The 21,865-nt window shown below is 38.6% G+C and overlaps 1 protein-coding gene and 1 long non-coding RNA gene across 2 annotated transcripts; both read left to right on the top strand.

Annotated features, from left to right (window-relative positions):
• The first annotated feature begins 404 nt into the window (after positions 1 to 404).
• On the top strand, positions 405 to 985 carry LOC134752648 (uncharacterized). Its single transcript, XR_010128759.1, has 2 exons — positions 405 to 539; positions 915 to 985. It is a non-coding gene; the product is annotated as an uncharacterized LOC134752648 (long non-coding RNA).
• Positions 986 to 1,220: 235 nt separating this feature from the next.
• On the top strand, positions 1,221 to 11,528 carry LOC134752635 (odorant receptor 33a-like). The gene is made up of 8 exons (XM_063688305.1): positions 1,221 to 1,273; positions 3,139 to 3,397; positions 4,705 to 4,812; positions 5,364 to 5,568; positions 7,710 to 7,956; positions 8,499 to 8,697; positions 9,890 to 10,045; positions 11,446 to 11,528. Exons 1-8 carry the CDS (start codon positions 1,221 to 1,223, stop codon positions 11,503 to 11,505), a joined length of 1,287 nt encoding a protein of 428 aa, XP_063544375.1. The 3' UTR covers positions 11,506 to 11,528.
• Positions 11,529 to 21,865: the final 10,337 nt, after the last annotated feature.

The following is a 21,865-nucleotide window of genomic DNA, read 5'->3' as shown; positions in this document are numbered from 1 at the left end:
TTAATAACTAGCTTAAATCTAAAATAGGCCCTTGAGGCATTGTACCAAGGATGCTGGCGGCATTTCCCCGCTGTATCGCAATGCTGATACGTTGTGCGAGAAAGCCGCCAGCTCTTCGGTCACCAGTTGCGTCAACCAGACGCTTCGCGATTTCTGCAAACAACTTATGCGCGCTGGGACCCCATGGACCTAGAGTTTCAACTCCATTATTATGGTTCATTATTTTTGTATGTAGTTTTGCATATTGTAGCTTTTCCTCAGACCCGTTGACCACGAACGCTGTAAAGGGTTCGAAACGTCGGGATGTATTATAAATTCAATATACGCGATATAATCCGTTTTCATAGTTTTATATCATAGCTATTTGCTAGTTTTATTTTAAGGCGAATATGGGCCAGTAGCTCTTTTTAATATTATTATTATTACTTTGTTTTAGACAGGCAGCTGATGCTGGTACGTCTAAATCAAAGTTCACTTAGCACGATTTCACAGTTTAGACAGTTTGTCTATTCTGTTTTTAAATTGATTCACACTTGGTGGTCAGCGGGGGTGACACTCAAGGACAAGATACGTAACATATACATCAGAGGCAGCTTTAAGGTCGCACCCATCACGGATAAAATCTCTGAATCCCGACTGAGATGGTATGGTCATATAATGCGAAGGCCGGAAAATCATATCGTCAGAAAATGCCTATCCATAAGAAGCCTATAAGAAGCCATGCCTATAAGAAGAGGACGAGGAAGACCACTTACCTCATGGACAAAAATTATTAAGAGGGATATGGAAAGCATACACTTACGTAAGGAAGACGCTCAGAATAGAACTGCCTGGAGACTCGGAATAAGGAAAGCCGACCCCGTATAACGGGAAACGGCGAGGAGGAAGAAGAAGAAATTGATTCACACTTGTAGAGTTCACAACTTCAGAGGGTAGTTTGTTCCAAGCCTTTACTATTCGGTTTGCAATAAAGTTTCTGCGGATATTTGTTTTGTGCTTTGTTGTTACTAGTGTAAGGTTGTGTCCAATTGTGTGCGTGTTTGTTTCAGTATGAGTTGCGTAAAATAAAGTTTTTTTTTCGGAGCTTGCTCTTAGACTATTTTCGCCTTAAGCAATTAAAAACAATGCCAAACGAACGTCACGAGTTAAATGACGCTTCGATGGTTGTATTGATATTTAACATAAAAATAAAATAGAATTTAATTTTAAATTATTGAGTAATGGCTTTCAAGAGCAGGCTTTTTAAAATTTTGAAGAGGAAGTTTGATGACGGGTAAGATTAGTTATTAGTAAATAAATAAATATGTATGGGACAAAAAAAAATTAAGTGTATTCTTATTTGTCCCCGCCGAACGTGAGCGCCACCACACATGAAGCGGGGACAGATTGGGATGATTCATATGAATACCACATAGACATTTGGTCAATATTTGTAGTGATTATGGGGAATTTCCAAAAGGGCGTAGCGGAGGATGTATGAACATAAATTTGGGCGAGCTTAGGCATTATAGGCAAAGTCTCAAAATGTAGAGGGTCAGAGGGCCGTGTGTCGGTTAATTTCGTAAAATAGGATGGAACGCTAATAAAAGTTACCGGGAAATGAAATTCTTGGTACCGGGACCGGTGCATGCCCTAGGCGGGGACAAATCGGAATACACCTAAAATTTATTTGTCCCATGAATGTTCCAAAACCCCTCATGTCTCGTGTCTTAGGAGGATCTAGATATTTCCACACAAGACCATAATACGGTTTATCGATAACTTTTTACATCACTAGTTTATCGACTATTAATGTCGACTATTGTCCATTACTTTTCGCTCTGTGTATGTATTTAGAAAGTTGACCCCGCCCCTAAAATTAGTGTGATAAGGACAACTGCAGCTTAAGTGAAAAATCATGCGTAAAAATCTCGAAAATCAAGGTTTCGTACTCGACTGTTTCCTCCTCCAAAACTTAACCAATCGTAATGAAATTTTAAAATCTGAATGATAAATAAATTGTCTGTGTCGGACTGTTTTGCTTTTTTGGATAATCGTTATCAAATTTGTGTACCACGCCTTTCTTTGCGGCATAGTCAATTAGGCCGTTTTTGGTAATGTTTGAAGGGCTGTAGCGCCTAAAAAAAACAAAATATCAAAAAAAGCAAAACAGCCCGACACAGATATTGATAATATCAATCTATTCTGAAAAAATCATTGCTCTAGCTTTAAAAACCAAAGAGGAAACAGTCGAGTACGTTTGTATGGAGAATTGACCACTCCTGTTGGCTCTTAACACAATCTACTCGCACTAATACGTCACGAGCGAGATGCAAGTTACGTTCAAGCTACACTAGCGTTTATGTCAGTGCCAAACTGGTGGTAGCCACATAGTGTAACCAAATATAGATATAACTCCCTAATAGGCCTAATACATGGATTCTAAGGAAAAAACGTGCCTCGAAAATCAAGAAAATTTGATTCTCGATCAGATGGCGCCACTACCTACTCTTGGCGTTGACGGTTTCAGAGAAAGAACATAAGATCAAAATCATATAAAAATAATTAATGCAGTAAAAGAAATCATTTATCCATATATAAATCAATTTTTAGATATTTTTATTTTTAGATTTAATCGTGAGTCGATAGAGTCGATAGATGCCAGTGAATTTACTGTGGCTACAAAATTTACCATGACACTTTATTTTTTTTTGACAATTTACCGCTCTATTCTATTTTGGACCCGGGTATGTCCTTAAACTGCGTCCGGACCCGGATATGTCCTTAAACTACAAAAGAGAGGTATGGGCACTGTGAATGACATCTCGCTTTGTGTGGTAGGGCACAGGACAGCGGATGTCATTCCAGATCTAGAGCAGAGCCCAACTGGGGAAGTACCTCCACCTTACAGAAATCCGCAGCCAAATAACACTAGACCCTACTCATAGTGTTGTGTTCCTGCCGGTAAGTAAGGTTGCCAGAGCTCAACGAGGGAGAGGAGTGTTAGGGTCGGCAACGCGCGTGTAATATCTCCGGTGTTGCAGGCGTCCATAGGCTACGGTAACTGCTTACCATCAGGCGGGCCGTATGCTTGATTGCCACCGACGTGGTATAAAAAAAAAAATCCTCTTTGGTGTAACTTTTCTGTAATTTTTACAGTGTCGTCGACTCGCCTCTAAGCTTCAAGTACGTCAACCAACTTCTGTTCATCATGAGTTCCATGGGCTCATGGCCCCACAAACAGTTCGGTCGCCACAAACTCCATACTGCTCTATCGCTGTATAATATCCTACTTCAAGGCGTCTGTGCTTTGATGTTCGTTTTTGGGTTGCTATATTGGAATCAGAGGAGGGAAAATATGTCGTTTTTCGATTCAGGGCACATATTTATGTGTATGCTTTTTGATCTTTTGGTTTTGGTAAGTTAAGGTTATAGTCTGCATGTTCTCAAATGATTTTTACGCCTAAGACGGTAATCTGTTAAACAAAATCCATTGTTTCTTTTTTATGAGCGGTCGGCCATTGTGTGCCATTGTGTCTGACAATGGCACGCGCGGTAGCACGCGCTCAGAGACAATGGCACACAATGGCCGACCGCTCTCACAAAAAAACAATGGATTTTGTTTAACAGATTAGGTCTTACGTAAAAATCATTTGAGAAGATTTATAATATATATTTTTTTACGATTCAGGCAAGGCCTATTAAATATATTAATAACGGGTCACTTACGTATTTTAAGTCGAAAAACGCTCGACATATTCCAAGCAAGCAACAAGCAAAGCAAGTAAGCTCCTGATGATGAGAACACTCCTCGGTACGGAGTACGGAGTGAAACATGTCGAGCGTTTTTCGACTTAAAATACGTGCGTGACCCGTTATTTAATATGCCGTAAAACGGGATAAATAGGGTTTCGCGGGGAGAGAAGGGATGAAAGGGGGGTGAGATGGGATTTTAAGGCTACTGCTACAAAATAATGTATTCCAATTTAAAATGGAGCTATAGTAATACTCATAATAAAAAAACGATTCAACATTCTTCCAAAATCACCTTTGTATGAAATCCCATCTCACCCCAATTACGAGGGACTACGTGGTGAGGTGGAATTTCCTGTTTATCGTGTAAGTTATGAAATGGAACTACCCAAAATAAAATAAAAACTAAAATACAAACGTCCGGAACACTTATTATATGCACCATTCAGTTTAAAATATATGTATAAATAAAATATTATCGAGGTTTGAATGTCAGTTTTGCGCCTACTCACCCCATTTTACGGTATTAAATATGTCTGTGTCTCACGGAAGTTTTGTTATTAAGATACAGGCACAGCCTACTAGTTAGCTAGTAGGAACCAATGAAATAATAATATTTTGACATGGAATTTGAAAAACCGGACTAGTCCGATTCGGAGTATGTGGACGTTATTGGTCTAGGACAGGGATCGAATACCGGTATATATTTCATACAAATTAACCGGTATTCAATTTCGGTATCTCGATTATGTATATTTTTCCATTTCATTTAGGTGATCTGATAACTAATTGTTCTTACTTAATTACCATTCTACAATATCAAAGAAATATTTCAATTGCTACGTGATATTTTGATTTTAAGTTCTCGTCTAGGACGGCAGGCCGCCCTATAAGGCCAGACTGCAGGCGGACTGGTAATTTGTGGGCCCTTTAGTTTCAAATTTCTCTACAATTAATTTTGTGTTTTTCTAGCTAAGATTAGTGGTGGCTCGGACGATAAAATATCAAGAAATTATTAAGGACTTTTTGCTTGAGTTTCACCTGTTCTACTTCAAACATCGATCTTCATATGCTGCAAAGGTAATTTAAAAAATCTATATTATATACCTATAGGTATATATTTACACAATTGGCAAGAGCTGTATTTTTTCCATTCTTAAGGGGCCCACTGACTATCAGTCCGCCGGACGATATCGGCCTGTCAGTTGTTCGGAACTGTCCAATTTTTGTTCTAACTGACAGGCCGATATCGTCCGGCGGACTGATAGTCAGTGGGCCCCTTTAGAGCGTTTTTACATTGTCGGATCCAATATCGGAAACAGATCTAATAAAAATTCGAATACGCCTGTACGAAAGGGTAAAAACGGGACTCTATTTTGCTATTATTAAGACTCCAGTGTCCGTCCGTCTGTCACCAGGCTGTATCTCATGAACCGTGATATCTAGACAGTTGACATTTTCACAGATGATGTATTTCTGTTGCCGCTATAACAACAAATACTAAAAACAGAATAAAATAAATATTTAAGTGGGGCTTCCATACAACAAACGCGTTTTTTTGCCGTTTTTTGCATAATGGTACGGAACCCTTCATGCGCGAATCAGACTCGCACTTGGCCGGTTTTTTTTAGGTACACGCGCAGATTCATACCATATCAGGAATGTTCAGTTTTTATGTCATATGTCAAATGGCCAGTGGTGCATCATTATTCGTGTTGAAGCCTTTGTACAACAACTACAATAATGGCATGTATGGCAAAAACAGGCCAGATAATAACACCTTCGAAAATTCAGCCTATTACTACCTACCTGATGCTTGTTACACGACTGTAAAAGGTTTGTATAATCAGTAAAATTTATGCAACTATTTATAGAATGAAAGCCAAGGGTTACAATAAATAATCAGTATAATTAACTTGAACCAACGAAAGTACAATTAATATTAACAATTATCAAGACAACCTCCTCGCTCGAAGTCAAGTACAAAAGTGAGGCGCGCCCGTCTTCTCCCTTCCACCATAACTTGGTGGCGTGAGAACCCGTCGGCCCCATTGCTCGCTGCTCCGACGTCACCAAGTGCTGCCATCTCGCGGCGACAACATATTACATAATTTATTAATTTCATTTTATTTTATTTTGGTACGTGGAAAACCAACAGCGCTATATAGGTAAGTATATATCCAAAAACAAAAATAGAATTACAAAGCCAATTATAGGTTTTCACTAATAGAAACGTAATCCATACTAATATTATAAATGCGAAAGTCTGTCTGTCTGTCTTTCTGTCTGTGTGTTCCCTCTTCACGCTTAAACCGCTGAATCGATTTAGAATTTAGATGAAATTTGGCATAGAGATAGGTTGAGTCCCTGAGAAGGACGTATCCCGAAAATCATCCCTTAAGAAAGTAAAAAGCCGGGTGGAAATGAGATAATTAATGAAGCGCCTGCTAATTTGTGTGCATAATATTATTATGCTCAAATTGAATGATTGCTATGAGAATTTTTCCAGGCGCTATACTGACTTTAGCTGCTGTTACTAAGTCCATGCAGACGAAGTCGCGGGCAAAAGCTAGTAAAATATAAAAAGGTTATTGCCCAACTTAATTACACGTACAAGTTCTTACAGCACAAGAAAATAATAATTATTATAATACTACTTCGGTGAGAAGACTGCTAGGCTCAAATGGGACTGGGCCGGTCACGTCTGCCGCATGCATCCAGACAGATGGGCTAGCATAGCCACCAAATGGATGCCAGAAGAGGGGCGCGGACCCGGCAGGCCCAGACGGAGATGGCGGGACGACCTAGACACCTTTCTCAACAACTGGCCGGAGGAGGCACTATATCGGGAGTCGTAGAAGACAAGGGGAGAGGCCTTTGCCCAGCAGTGGGACACGTACCATAATGGGCTAGTAAAAAATAATAATACTACTTAACTGGCTCATTGACCCAAAAAGGATCTATGCCTCTGACACAAGAGGCAAGCGCCACTGCCCTATTCTGCGCCACATCACGCCAGTTGGGTATTCTGAAGACGGACAGTTCTCTCAGGGCATACCTAAAAGGGACGTCATGGGACCGACGGACGTTTTCCGCCCGGGTGCCCCACCTACGCTCTTCTCACAGCACGATCCTCGCCCATTCTCTCTAGGTGACCAAGCCAGCGGAGTCGTTTGGCTTTGATCTTGCCAATTATATTGGGCACCGCAACCAGCTCATCTAGCTCCCTATTCTTCCTACGCCTCCAAGTTCCATCTTCATCTCTGATAGGCTGGCTCTCTTCTTTTTGAGTCAGCGTCCAAGCTTCACACCCGTACGTCAAAGTTCTGATTTTGATGTACATAATTATTATTATAATTATTTATTTCAAATAACAAAGAATCATAATACATGGTATAGGAGGCAAACGAGCAGACGAATCGCCTGATGGTAAGCGATTATCGTCGTCCATGGACACCTACAACACCCTGGGTTGTACGCTCTTTTCTTAAAAGTTTGAAGGTCGTATCGCTCCGGAAATACCGCAGGCGACAGTTCATTCCACAGATTTAGCTGTGCGAGGCAGGAAGTTTCTGGAGAAATGTACAGTTGAGAACTGCCAAACATCTAAGTGGTGAAGATGGAAATTTTAATGATTAGCCTTAAAGTTTTCTACCATAAATAAAAACATGGCCATAAATAATGATGTTTTAATGTTAAACCAGATAATAGACGAGGCAAAATGATAGGTCACTTGATAAGACACGAAACTTTCTTTAAAACTATATTAGTAGGCAAGATCGAAGCGAGAAGAGGAAAAGGAAAACCACGAGCAAGCTACACACAACAACTGAAAGCAAAAGGAAATGTGGTATCTTACAGGGACCTAAAGAACCTGGCCGAGGACCGCGAAAACCGGTTCAGACTCCACCGACATGAGCTCTTAAATTATGTTGATGGTGAAAATGTTATAGTATAATTCCCTATTTTTTCTACAGGTTACTGGATATTATTCGCTTTCAATTGTTTCACATCTTACATCGTGTGTGTTGGTCTCTTCGAGTTTGACCTTCTAATTAGTTTGATGGTGTTCCAAATTTGGGGCCACCTTAAAATTTTAAGACATAGTATGTTAACTATGCCTCCGCCGGAAAACAGCAAAAACGGCATGTTTTCAGCAGAAGAGAATATCAAAATCAGAGCATTGTTGAGGGAAATTTATGAACATCACAACTTGATTATAAAGTGAGTTAGTTTCTTTATATCTCTTTTTATTTTTCACTGTTATTTGGCTCCCAGAGTTATGTTGATATAGTAGTTTTAATAAGCGCTGTGCTGTCAAAATCTCTGCAGACTTTTCTTGGTTTAACTCTACTAGGCTAATGAAATAAAACTATGAAAACGGATTATATCGCGTATATTGAATTTATAATACATCCCGGCGTTTCGAACTCTTTACAGCGTTCGTGGTCAACGGGTGACTGAGAAAAACTACAAAATGCAAAAATACCCCCATACTAAAAATAATGAACCATCATAGACTATAAACTATTATTATTATTACTATTTTATTTTTAGTATGTGGGTATTTTTGCATTTTGTAGTTTTCGTCAGTCACCCGTTGACCACGAACGCTGTAAAGAGTTCGAAACGTCCGGATGTATTATAAATTCAATATACGCGATATAATCCGTTTTCATAGTTTTATTTCATGAGTAACTATCGCGGTAACCGAAGACAATATTATCTACTAGGCTAAGTTGACTTATAAAATCAATTTATTCCAGATTCGTGAACAAGTGTTCCAACGCATTCAGCGAGTACCTGTTCACATTCTACATGTTCATGCAGTTCATCACATGCATCTTGCTGCTGGAAGTATCTTCGTTCACAGGAGACGCGCTGGCTAAGTACGCCCCCTTGACCATTGGAATGAATCAGCAGTTAATGCAAGTGTCTATACTTTTTGAAATGTTAAATACAAAGGTATAGTAAATTTTAACTATATTAATATTGTCTTCGGTTACCGCGATAGTTACTCATGAAATAAAACTATGAAAACGGACGGTGTCACCCGTTGACCACGAACGCTGTAAAGAGTTCGAAACGTCGGGATGTATTATAAATTCAATATACGCGATATAATCCGTTTTCATAGTTTTATTTCATGTTTTAACTATATTGTGAAATAAAACTATGAAAACGGATTATATCGCGTATATTGAATTTATACATCCCGACTTTTCGAACCCTTTACAGCGTTCGTGGTCAACGGGTGAATGATGAAAAAATTCTTCTCGGGTCCATGGTGTAGGGTTGAAGCCGGGGTAGTTTTTTTTTTATCGCGTATATAAATAATATATCTTTACTTGAAAATAATTGTAGTGTATAACTAGCCTTATGAACCGATTTTGCATGTACAACCAGCCTTAAAGTTTATAGTCTATGATTGTTCATTATTTTAGTATGTGGGTATTTTTGCACTTTGTAATTTTTTCCTCAGTCACCCGTTGACCACGAACGCTGTAAAGGATTCGAAACGTCGGGATGTATTATAAATTCAATATACGCGATATAATCCGTTTTCATAGTTTTTTTCATGAGTAACTATCGCGGTAACCGAAGACAATATTATTTAACTATATTGTTTTTCTTGATTGTAACTAATAGGTTTAAATTATTTTAAGAAATAAAATAAAGGTTAATAGAGTCAGACCCAGCTAAGTTGGCTGCGATGTTGATAGCACAGACTGTGCAAGTGCTATTTAAATTGTCAAACTTCTATTAAATTATGTCGCTTGAATTAATAACACTTGCATAGAATGTGCTATCAAATTCGCTGCCAACTTAGCTTGGTCTGACTGTCTTTTAAAATAAATTTATTAGAACAAAATCGTACTTAGTCTAAATAATTATTCTTATTGATGTCAAAAACTGACGAGTAAAACAAAATGTTAAAGTTCATTTTATGGGACAGTTTTACCAATAACTTTTTATGTAGAAATACATTTAAAAAAATAGACAAAAAAAAACAACAAAAAAAATTTTTTTCTCGAATTTGACCTAGACCCATATTACATTTTTTCCTTCTTTTAGCCTCAGAAATGCGTGGTTAAAATCTTTTAGGTTCCTCAAGAGCACCTTATATAATTTTATAAAAAGTTGCATGTCTTTTCAGAGCGAGCAACTGATCGATGCCGTATATGCCATACCATGGGAACAAATGGATAAGAGGAACAGAAAATCAGTTTTGTTCATGATACGCAGGATCCAAACCCCTGTCAGTTTGAAGGCTGGTGGAATAGTTCCTGTGGGAGTCAGAACTATGACGGCGGTGAGACATTATCATCTAAGAACTGAGCTTTGTGTGTTGTTGTTGTGTGTGTGTTGCTGTTGTGTCATGTTGGTGTTGTAGTGAGTGTAGTTCTTGTTCTTGATACGCAGGAACCAAATCTTTGTCAGTTTGAAGACTGGTGGAATAATTCCTGTGGGAGTCAAGGGACCGGACAACCCTTTCCGCGATAAAACCCTTTCAATGGGTGACACTTAAACACGGCTAACACATTGAAAGACTTTCCCTTTTGAACTGCAAGCCTATTCATACCCTTACCTTTGACTAACCCTTACCGAAAAGCTAACCAAAAATAAGGCTAGCTCTTAATAAGGGATACCCTTATCTTTAAGCGCTTTTTATAAAGGTTTCCCTTTGCGTGAAAGAGACAGGATTAGTATATATCTAAGGTAGTGTATGAAAAGGAAAGAAAATACGTGCCTAGTCAAAGAACGCCGCCGTCGCCGCCGACGATCGCTCGGATTCGAAGTAATGTGTGCTTTATAAACAAGGTAGACGACTTAAATTAGCACGCTTATATGCTAAAAGGGAAGCTCTTTATAAGGCTAACCCTTATAAGCAATATGCAAGGTGTTGGTGAGCGGATGATAAGGGTTTTGTAAGGGTATTTGGGCTACCGATTACTCAAATGTGGTAGCTTTATATAAGGGTTTTTAAAACCAAAACAAAGGGTTTCGTCTGGCAAAGGGTATGGTGAGTTAAGCCTTATGCAATACCCTTATAAAACCCCGATAAGGGATAGCGGGCCGGTCCCTGGGTGAGACATTATTATCTATTAAGAACTGAGCTTTTTGTGTTGTTGTTGTGTGTGTGTTGTTGTTGTGTGTGCTGTTGTTGTGTGCTATTGTGTAATGTTGGTGTTGTTGTGTGTGTAGTTGTTGTTTTTGATACGCAGGACCCAAATCTTTGTCAGTTTGAAGGCTGGTGGATTATGGAGCTATATGTATTTGCAAGGGCAGACTCCTACCAAAATCTTGATAGGCTAGCTTGATAGAAAAATCACATAAAGGTGTCTTATTATATTTTTAGTTGAAAATATATCGTTACCCTGTATGACATAGCAGTATAATTTTACTAAAAAATATCTAGTGATACTAGCTGAGGGGATCTGAAGAGCAAAATTTTAAAGTATATTTTCAGAGCAGGTACCTAACTGAGATAAAAGGTAAAACGGACGCATCCCAACAAACAATTAGGCGACACTAAGCACCTATTTTATAACATTTAGACATAAAACGGCTGTACAATAGCTGCAAAGTCTTAGACTACACGCTGAGGTGACATAAAAGTGTTTAAGAGGTTCAACTTTAGCTTTAAGACCCTAGCACCCGCCCACGCTAGCGGTCGGCATTAGTCTCCCTCTAAACTCTAATTTTTTTCAGGTTCTGAAGGGTTCGGTCACATACTACATGATGCTGAAAGCTTTTGCTGCTGAACGCTAAATCTGGTAAGAGAAGTGGGGGAACGACTAACGGCCCGATTCGAACAATGCTTATAAGATGTCACAGCGATACGATACAGATCTGTCAGTGTCATGAGTGCCATTTCTTCAACCATAAGTTCTCCTCACGTGTGAAAGTCAAAAACCGACATTGGCAAATTCACCTCGTGCAAATTGCGGGGAGTAAAAGCCAGATAGGATAAAAAAAAAGTTCACTTTTGCTTCTGAAGCTTAAGTGAAGTGCGCAAGTATGGCGGAAATGAAAAGACATTATAATCATTAATTTCTAGGAAAACGGATATAATTATAATGATATTACTAGAAAGTAAGTGCAAAATATAACCCACCAATTATATCGTTATATTTGTAGCACAATATTATGAAATTTTTTCACGTGTTTTTGGTAAAATTTGTTAACTGAATTAATGTTTTAATAGAATAAATATTTCGATATCACTTTCAATTAAATATTAGTGGATTATCATTAACTACATTCATAGAGTAACTTATACTAGAGCGGTACTGTCATAGTAAATTTTGTAACCCCAGTAAATTCACTGCCATTTGTCGACACACTTTAAAACTAAAAATGAAGATTTATAAAAATACGATAGAATGTATTTAAATATAGATAAATGATTTTTTTTATTTGCATTAATTATTTTTTTGATTTTGACCCATGTTCTTTCACTGATATGCGTTAAAATTGTTAAATAACAAACGAAACCGTCAACGCCATCTATACGACTGTAGGCCAAAACTAGTAGCGCCCTCTGAACGAGAATCAAATTTTCTTGATTTTCGAGGCACGTTTTTTCTTAAAGGTTTTTTATAGGTATCTTTGCTACATTTCTATTTTTAGGTGTAAGTTTTGTTCATGATCTATTAATTTTTGCAATGTATCCAAATCCTTCGGTTTTCCTTAAGGTTGACTGATAACAAATGATTAGATTAGATACATTTATTTTTATAGCATATGATTAAATGATACATGATTTAAATGAACATATGATTTAATGTCACATGTCATTAAGTTTTTTGGGCAATAAAGCTTTAACATACAAATAAAATTGTGTTTTCTTTCTATATTCAGCCTTTGTTCACCAACACACTACATATTACATTATAACATTATTTATTACACAATAATACAAATTACACTCACAGCATTCGTCAATAGGTAAGTATGGTACGACATCTTATTCGCGACATGTACAGTCAAGAGCATAAATATATATACATTCCCAGTTTCAAAAATATGTGTACGCTCTTACACCTTAGACAATAAAGTCGTGTTCACATATTTTTGAGCCATTTGTCTGGATCGGTACCACGACCAATCGGCCTTGGTAGTCGGCCTTCGACTGTACCATTGTACCAAGTGGCGCTAAATTTTTGGCAACCGAATTGTGTTCTAAAAAAAGCGGTATTTTTCAAAAACTCCGCTTTCTGAACCTACCGTCCTGAGGCCGCCTTTTGTATTTTTTACTTGTTTTTGTGCATTCAAGTTTATAATAATATAAACTGGTTCAATAATAATAAAAAAGTATTTGCATCTATAAACGCATCGGAAGTGAGCTTACAGAGTTGCCAGATGTGCGGCGTCCGTATTTCGCCTAACATGCTGCGGCCACACTCGCGGTAAAATACTTCACATATTATTTATTCTACTACTGGTATACTTTTTTATATTACGTCGGTGGCAAACAAGCATACGGCCCGCCTGAAGCAGTCTCCGTAGCCTATGTACGCCTGCAACTCCAGATGAGCTACATGCGCGTTGCCGACCCTAACACCTCACCCTCGTTGAGCTCTGGCAACCTTACTCACCGGCAGGAACACAACACTATGAGTAGGATCTAGTGTTATTTGACTGCGGTCTTCTATAAGGTGGTACTTCCCCAGTTGGGCTCTGCTGTAGATCTGGAATGACATCCGCTGTCCTGTGCCCTACCACACAAAGCGAGATGTCATTCACAGTGCCCATACCTCCCTTTTGGACGTAGTTTAAGGACATACCCGGGTCCGTACATCTACTCTCATGTCACTCCCCGGATGGCCTGTTTTAATGACGGGCAAAGTCTAAAATGAATAAATACTTTGAATTGTCTATTTGTGGTATTTTCTATAAAAAGGGACCTTATTGTCGATGGCGCTTACGCCATTATTAACGATGCTCCGATATAAATACAAGGCCGTGCGACGCTGTGCGGCGCAAGCGCCATCGACAATAAGGTCCCTTTTCATAGAAAATGCCCCATTTGTAAAGAAATGCACGGATTACAGTCACAAAAAATGAGATGCTAATGCAGCGGCATCTAGGAATTTGCGACTAGGTATGACCAGGGTAATGAATTTTTTGTAGAATGATCCAAATATTATAATATTCCTTCAAGTTTTTTCTCCTATCATCATCTTCCTCGCGTTGTCCCGGCATTTTTGCCACGGCTCCATGGGAGCCTGGGGTCCGCTTGGCAACTAATCCCAAGAATTGGCGTAGGCACTAGTTTTTACGAAAGCGACTGCCATCTGACCGTCCAACCCAGAGGGGAAACTAGGCCTTGTCGGGATTAGTCCGGTTTCCTCACGATGTTTTCCTTCACAGAAAAGCGACTGGTAAATATCAAATGATATTTCGTACATAAGTTCCGAAAAACTCATTGGTACGAGCCGGGGTTTGAACCCGCGACCTCCGGACTGCAAGTCGCACGCACCGCTAGGCCATCAGCGCTCTCATCAAGTTTTTTCTCCTATCTGATTTTAAAATTGTAACGTTTTTTTCCACCGGTGTGGACGCAGCACGCCTTAACGCCACATCAAAGGATTTCATCACCTAATGAGCGAATACGTATCTTTTTACTTCATTACGGCGTAGCCCATATTTTTAGCTTTTACTTGAATCTGTGGATTATATGTGGGAACTTTCTATGTGGAAACTTGCATGTGAAATTTTCTTATGAAAGTTTCCAGAAATATCGGGAATTTTGAAAATGTTTTGCAACTTCCACATGAATAATAATCACTATATTATAGAATATTGTCTTCGGTTACCGCGATAGTTACTCATGAAATAAAACTATGAAAACGGATTATATCGCGTATATTGAATTTATAATCACTATATATAGGTAGAATAAAACAAAGTCGCTTTCCGCTGTCTGTATGTCTGTGCCTAATGTATGCTTAGATTGCTTGGATCTTTAAAACTACGCAACGGATTTTGATACGGTTTTTAGGGTTCCGTACCCAAAGGGTAAAAACGGGACCCTATTACTAAGACTCCGCTGTCCGTCTGTCCGTCCGTCTGTCCGTCTCTCCGTCTGTCTGTCTGTCACCAGGCTGTATCAAATGAACCGTGATAGCTAGTATATATGTACAATTTGTAAAGATGTTGTGTAAATTTCACGAATTGTAAATTAGTTGAAATACCCGTGCGAAGCCAGGGCGGGTTGCTAGTTAATAAATATTATTTATTGCACCACAAAGATAACATCATCTTCCTCGTGTTATACCGGCATTTTGGCCACGGCTCCAGGGAGCTTGAGGTCCGCTTGACAACTTATCCCAAGAATTGACGTAGGAACTAGTTTTTACGAATCCGACTGCCATTTGACGTTGAACTCAGAGGGTAAACTAGGTCTTATCGAGATTAGTCCGGTTTCCTCAAAATGTTTTCCTTCACCGAAAAGCGAATGGTAAATATCAAATGATATTTCGTACATAAGTTCCGAAAAACTCATTGGTACGAGCCGGGGTTTGAACCCGCGACCTTCAGATTGAAAGTCGCACGCTCATACCGCTAGGCCACTAGCGCACCACAAAGAGAACAAAATTTAAAAAAAACCGGCCAAGTGCGAGTCGGACTCGCGCACCGAGGGTTCCGTACTTTTTAGTATTTGTTGTTATAGCGGCAACAGCAATACATCATCAGTGAAAATTTCAACTGTCTAGCTATCACGGTTCATGAGATACAGCCTGGTGACAGACATACAGACGGACAGTGGAGTCTTAGTAATGGGTCCCGGAACCCTAAAAACATTACAATGCTATTCTATACTGTTTGTAAGGTGCGCAAAGTACTATTTTGCACACCGTTACCTATTTTTCACTGTTTCTATGTCTGCATTTATTTCCTTTGATTAAATGTTTTTATTCGCAAGCGTCTGTCGAACTATTTGTCCCTGTCTATTTAATACGCGCGGATAGAGACGTCAACGGCGATAACTTATGGTAATACGCGCATATGTTAGTTTAATAGAACTCTCGATTAAACGGGAACTTGTTTGGTGTGTTTCTACTGCTGTACGACACGAGATTTGACTTTCACACGTTTTTGTAAAAAAACCGGCAAAGTGCGAGTCGGACTCGCGCACGAAGAGTTCCGTACCATTACGGAAAAAAACAGCAAAAAAAACACGTTCGTTATATGGGAGCCCCATTTAAATATTTATATTATTCTGTTTTTAGTATTTGTTGTTATAGCGGCAACAGAAATACATCATCTGTGAAAATTTCAACTGTCTAGCTATCACGGTTCATGAGATACAGCCTGGTGACAGACATACAGACGGACAGTGGAGTCTTAGTAATAGGGTCCCGTTTTTACCCTTTGGGTACGGAACCCTAAAAACATTACAATGCTGTTCTATACTGTTTGTAAGGTGCGCAAAGTACTATTTTGCACACCGTTACCTATTTTTCACTGTTTCTATGTCTGCATTTATTTCCTTTGATTAAATGTTTTTATTCGCAAGCGTCTGTCGAACTATTTGTCCCTGTCTATTTAATACGCGCGGATAGAGACGTCAACGGCGATAACTTATGGTAATACGCGCATATGTTAGTTTAATAGAACTCTCGATTAAACGGGAACTTGTTTGGTGTGTTTCTACTGCTGTACGACACGAGATTTGACTTTCACACGTTTTTGTAAAAAAAACCGGCAAAGTGCGAGTCGGACTCGCGCACGAAGAGTTCCGTACCATTACGGAAAAAAACAGCAAAAAAAACACGTTCGTTATATGGGAGCCCCATTTAAATATTTATATTATTCTGTTTTTAGTATTTGTTGTTATAGCGGCAACAGAAATACATCATCTGTGAAAATTTCAACTGACTAGCTATCAAGATGAGATACAGCCTGGTGACAGACGGACAGCGGAGTCTTAGTAATAGGGTCTCTTTGGGTACGGAACCCTAAAAATACTTACGAGGGGGCTAACGGAAATTTACAGTTTTTAGGGTTCCGTACCCAAAGGGTAAAAACGGGACCCTATTACATTACTAAGACTCCGCTGTCCATCCGTCAGATCCGTCTGTCTGCCTGTCTGTCCGTCTGTCACCAGGCTGTATCTCATGAACCGTGATAGCTAGACACCCGCCCGTCCTCACTCACGCCCGCTGGACAACGTTCAATTTACGTTCAACTTCCTGCCTCGCACAGCTAAACTGTGGAATGAACTGTTGCCTGCGGTATTTCCGGACCGATATGACCTTCAAACCTTCAAGAAAAGAGCGTATTCCCATCTTAAAGGCCGGCAACGCACTTACAACCTCTCTGGTGTTGCGGGTGTCCATGGGCGGCGGTAATCGCTTAGGTGATCCGTCTGCTCGTTTGCCTCCTATTTCATAAAAAAAAAAAACGTAGTATGTCCTTGATTAAAATATGTATAAAAACTGCATTTCTACGTGTTTATATACGCGATTTCGAAGGACCAGCGGGAGCGCAGCCCGAAGATAAAGAGGGGCTATGGCTGAGAATGAATCTATGAATTAATGGGGCCGATCTTACCTGCTCAGTAAAATTCTGTCCGGTTGCGGCGGCCGCCGAGTTATATTATTGTAATATTTAGTGGTTCGTGTTTGCTTCTGATTTCTTATCACAGTTCTCACCTTCACACTCACGTTTATCGTTCTATTAAAATTACTTAAATCTTCACGAAGAAAAATGCGTTTTTATTTTGATTGACAATTTTGGCAATGACAAATGTATGGATGGTATAGAGACATGGAGACTATATAAAGGAGCCAAATCTCTATGTATGAAAAGTGTCCATCAAAAAACAGTAATTAGGCGGCGCCACCATACACCGAAATACTACCAAAAACAACCTACGTAATTTGGTCGGGTTATTTGTTGCCTTATATGGTTCATGTTATACTCATGTCCCAGACCCTAACTAGCGCCACCGGAGAGATTAGGAACTATTATTTAAAGCTGAAAGCGGTCACTTTTGCAACAATTCTGCCATAAGAGATTGGCATCCTTTATATAGTCTCCATGGACAAATGTATTCAAATTCTTCTGCTTTTCTTTTCTTTAAGAAGGTCGGCAAAAAGGCGGGTGATATGAAAATGAGATCGAATATATTTATGAAAGAAAGAGTGAGCGAGATGGATGGAAGTTGAATGACAAGGAATGAAAAGGGACGCGAACAGTTATCATCTCTTATTTAATAGAAATAAACAATGGAAACGCACCATTCAACTATGTCATTTCTCCCCTGTCACCACCAACATAAAACATTATTTAACTCAACAGTTTAAGTATTGTGAGATTCCCGATAAAGCCTAATAACCCGTAATTATAGGACTTAATCATTCATGTTCTTACTGGGAGATACTTTATTATCGATCTTATGAATCTAATTAACATTCTTAAAATACTAGTGGTTTGTAGATAGTTTTAATGTTTTTTATTATGTGCGTGTATTAGCTTAACCTACTTTTTAGGAATCCGAACCCAAAGGGTAAAAACTAGACCCTATTACTAAGACTCCGCTGTCCGTCTGTCACCAGGCTGTATCTCATGAACTGATAGCTAGACAGTTGAAATTTTCACAGATGATGTATTTCTGTTGCCGCTATAACAACAAATACTAAAAAGTATGGAACCCTCGGTGCGCGAATCCGACTCGCACTTGGCCGGTTTTTTATATTTTGATCCGACTTTTATTATAAATGAAAAAAAAATCGAACAACGGGATATAGCGATGGTTAATATAGTTCAAATCGTCATGTTTTTTTTCCATAATGACAGTATTAATAGAGGAAAATAGGGAATACCTTTAAGGATCACTCACGTTAGACCGGACCGTGACCGGGCCGGAGCTTCCGGCGCTTACTTTTCTATGACATGACAGGTGATCACGTGATGCTTTCCATAAAAAAGGAACCGCCGGAAGCTCCGGCCCGGTCACGGCCCGGTCTAACGTGAGTCATCCTTTATAGGGAGAGCGGTTGCCTACTGTCCTCTTAAGAGTAAAAAAATGGGTCAATTTGCAAGAAAATTTCCTAACAAAAGTCATGTTTTCAAAAGATATTCTTTGACAGACGAGATGGTTTTTTACCCAATTAAGAAAGGAAGGCGTTTAAAGAAATTTCACGAATGGCTACTTGTGATGACAATTTCACGTTTTGAATTTTTAACGAACAGTTTATAATGTTTATATTCACATTTTAATAGAAAAAAACTATTATACCTAGGTGCTTTGCTAAAAGTAGCAAAATAAATAAACAATAGTTATTTGTGCAACAAGAGAGGAAAGTTGGTTTTTCTTGCGAGTGTTTATTTTGAGTCCCGAGAAATTTTATAATTGAATCACGAGCGAAGCGAGTGATTCTAAGTTAGAACCTTGAGCGTAGCGGGGGACTCAAAAACACGAGATGTATAATAACTTTGCTCTCGTGTTGCAGATATAATTTTCCACCTCAGTAGTGAGAACATGTTAAAGGTTAAAATGTATTTCGAATTAATACAGAGAAATAGAATAATACAGAGAAACAAAAAAACACGAATTTGTAATAGAAGTATGAAGTGGCAGTTCATGGCCTTCACTAAATTAAAAAGCTACTTTGTTTCACTCCCTGGGGTTAGGAAAGTCGCGCTTTCGTCACTACCTGGAGTGAGGAAAATCGTACTTTCCTCACTAAAGTAGTGACGAAAGTAGGCTTGTTCGAGCTGCTGAGGTAAACATTTATATGTAGTTATGTGTTTTGTTTATATGTAAAAAAAAACACCACACCAATGCGAGGGAAATCACACAAAATCGAACCAAATAAAACCAATTCTACCAGCGAACATAAAGGAAACAAATATGACTCCCTGCCCCTCTAACTTTTTAACCATGCGTCAAATAAAAATTTAAGTAAAAAAAATTAAATAAGGACTTGATGAAACTTTATCGGTTAAGCCATTTTTGAGTTATCGCAAAAGGTCTTCCCTTCTTGGTACAAAGACGTACATAGCGCCACGAAAGCACAGAATGAGCAAAGAGGATATAATAAGATAGAGCGGTACTGTCATAGTAAATTTTGTAACCACAGTAAATTCACTGCCATCTATCGAAACACTTTAAAACTAAAAATGAAGATTTATAAAAATACGATAAAATATATTTAAATATGGATAAATGTTTTTTTTTTTTGCATTAATTATTTTTATGATTTTGACCCATGTTCTTTCACTGATATGCGATAAATTGTTAAATAACAAACAAAACCGTCAACGCCCTCTATACGAGAGTAGGCCAAAGGTAGTGGCGCCATCTGATCAAGAATCAAATTTTCTTGATTTTCGAGGCATGTTTTTTCCTTAGACTGTATCCATCTATTACGGAGTTATATCTATCTTTGGAATAAGTAATAGTATTATCATACAGAACGGCCACGCGCCGCCCCGCCCCGATTCGAATTACCTCGCCCCGCGACACCAGATGACGGCCGTTTGCCGGCCGTTGTACTATTTTTAAGCAACTTACACAATATGACGCACGACGCGTGTACAGACGTGCCGTTCACACATAGAAACGCAAGTGATTTTTGATGTATAGCGTGTCCGCCCTGTGACGAAAATACGGCTAACCATGGAACTCTACACTTGACATAGCCCGATATGCTCTTGGCCGCATTTATTATCATAATAAGTAGGTATGACTAGGTAAACATTTTACCATTTGCCGCTGATAAACAAAAGGTATGTTGCTCGTCAAGTATCTATTACGCGACATCCTACCCTCTTATTGCAAATATATAAGTATACATATACAATAACAATTATATACAATTACCTTTTTACCGGAACATGCCCAGAGTTTATCCAGTAGTAGAGCGAAGCGAGGAAATTTATATAGCAATGATCAGAGGACCGAAAACCGTATAGTATGAATTTTCTCAAATGATTTTTACGTCTAAGCTAAGACCACAGATTATATAATATTTCTTAACCCTAATCTGTTAAACAAAAGCCATTGATCCTTGTGTGCGAGCTGTCCGCCATTGTGTGCCATTGTTACATAGATTTGAACCTTAAAACCGCAGTTTTTTAAACGAAATTGTTGCTTTTCCACGCGCTCAGAACGGGAGCTGACCGCTCACAGAAAAGAAATAATGGCTTTTGTTTAATAGATCAGGGTCTTAGGCATAAAAATCATTTGAGAAAATTCAAACTATAGTTACGAGTACAAGATAGAAACGAAATTCTGCCAGGAAAATACTCATTGACCGAGCGAAGGTCTCCGTTTTCTTCCGAAGGCTTGGGCAAAAATGCTTTCACGCTTATGTTTATACCCGTGACATTTTGAAAACAGTTGAAATTTTCACAGATGATGTATTTCTGTTGCCGCTATAACAAAAAATACTAAAAAGTACGGAACCCTCGGTGGGCGAGTTTGACTTGCACTTGTCCGGTTTTATATGCCCGGGTCACTAGAAACGCGCACAAAATAAAGACCATCCCTCCATACACTCAAGAAGACTGCAAAGTCTGTCCATATTACAGCACCTGTGTAGTCTACAATAAGTTACCAAAATGTATAACAGAAACTGTAAGCGATTGTTAGCTTTAAATTTAAATTAAAAAAATGGCTTATTGGAAAATGTTTCTACAGTTATAAAGAATTTATTGAAAACAAAGAAACAAAATCGAATAATATGTACGAACAATCATTTAATTATAATAATTGAATAATAAATATGTAATAATTGCAAGCTTTTCTTTGAAATTGTGATCTCAATAAACAAATAAGTTGTATGTAAATAATATGTAATTTAAAATAATTAAGTACCTATAATTGTAAGTTGAGACCTGTAATATTACAATTACCAATACATGATGTCTATGTCTATGTCTATGTCTATAGTTACTAGCAGCTTGGTGAAAATGTCTACGATTCTCGCCTCGCCTCGCTTCGCCTATGGAACAGATTCTTATAACAGGAAACTTAAAAACCGGACAAGTGCGAGTCGGACTCGCCCACCGAGGGTTCCGTACTTTTTAGTATTTGTTGTTATAGCGGCAACAGAAATACATCATCCGTGAAAATTTCAACCGTCTAGCTATAACGGTTCATGAGATACAGCCT

This window comes from Cydia strobilella, chromosome 25 (genome assembly GCF_947568885.1).
Source record: "Cydia strobilella chromosome 25, ilCydStro3.1, whole genome shotgun sequence".
Lineage (NCBI taxonomy): Eukaryota > Metazoa > Arthropoda > Insecta > Lepidoptera > Tortricidae > Cydia > Cydia strobilella.
Note: the sequence above shows the minus strand (reverse complement) of the source record. Positions and strands in the feature narration are given on the sequence as shown.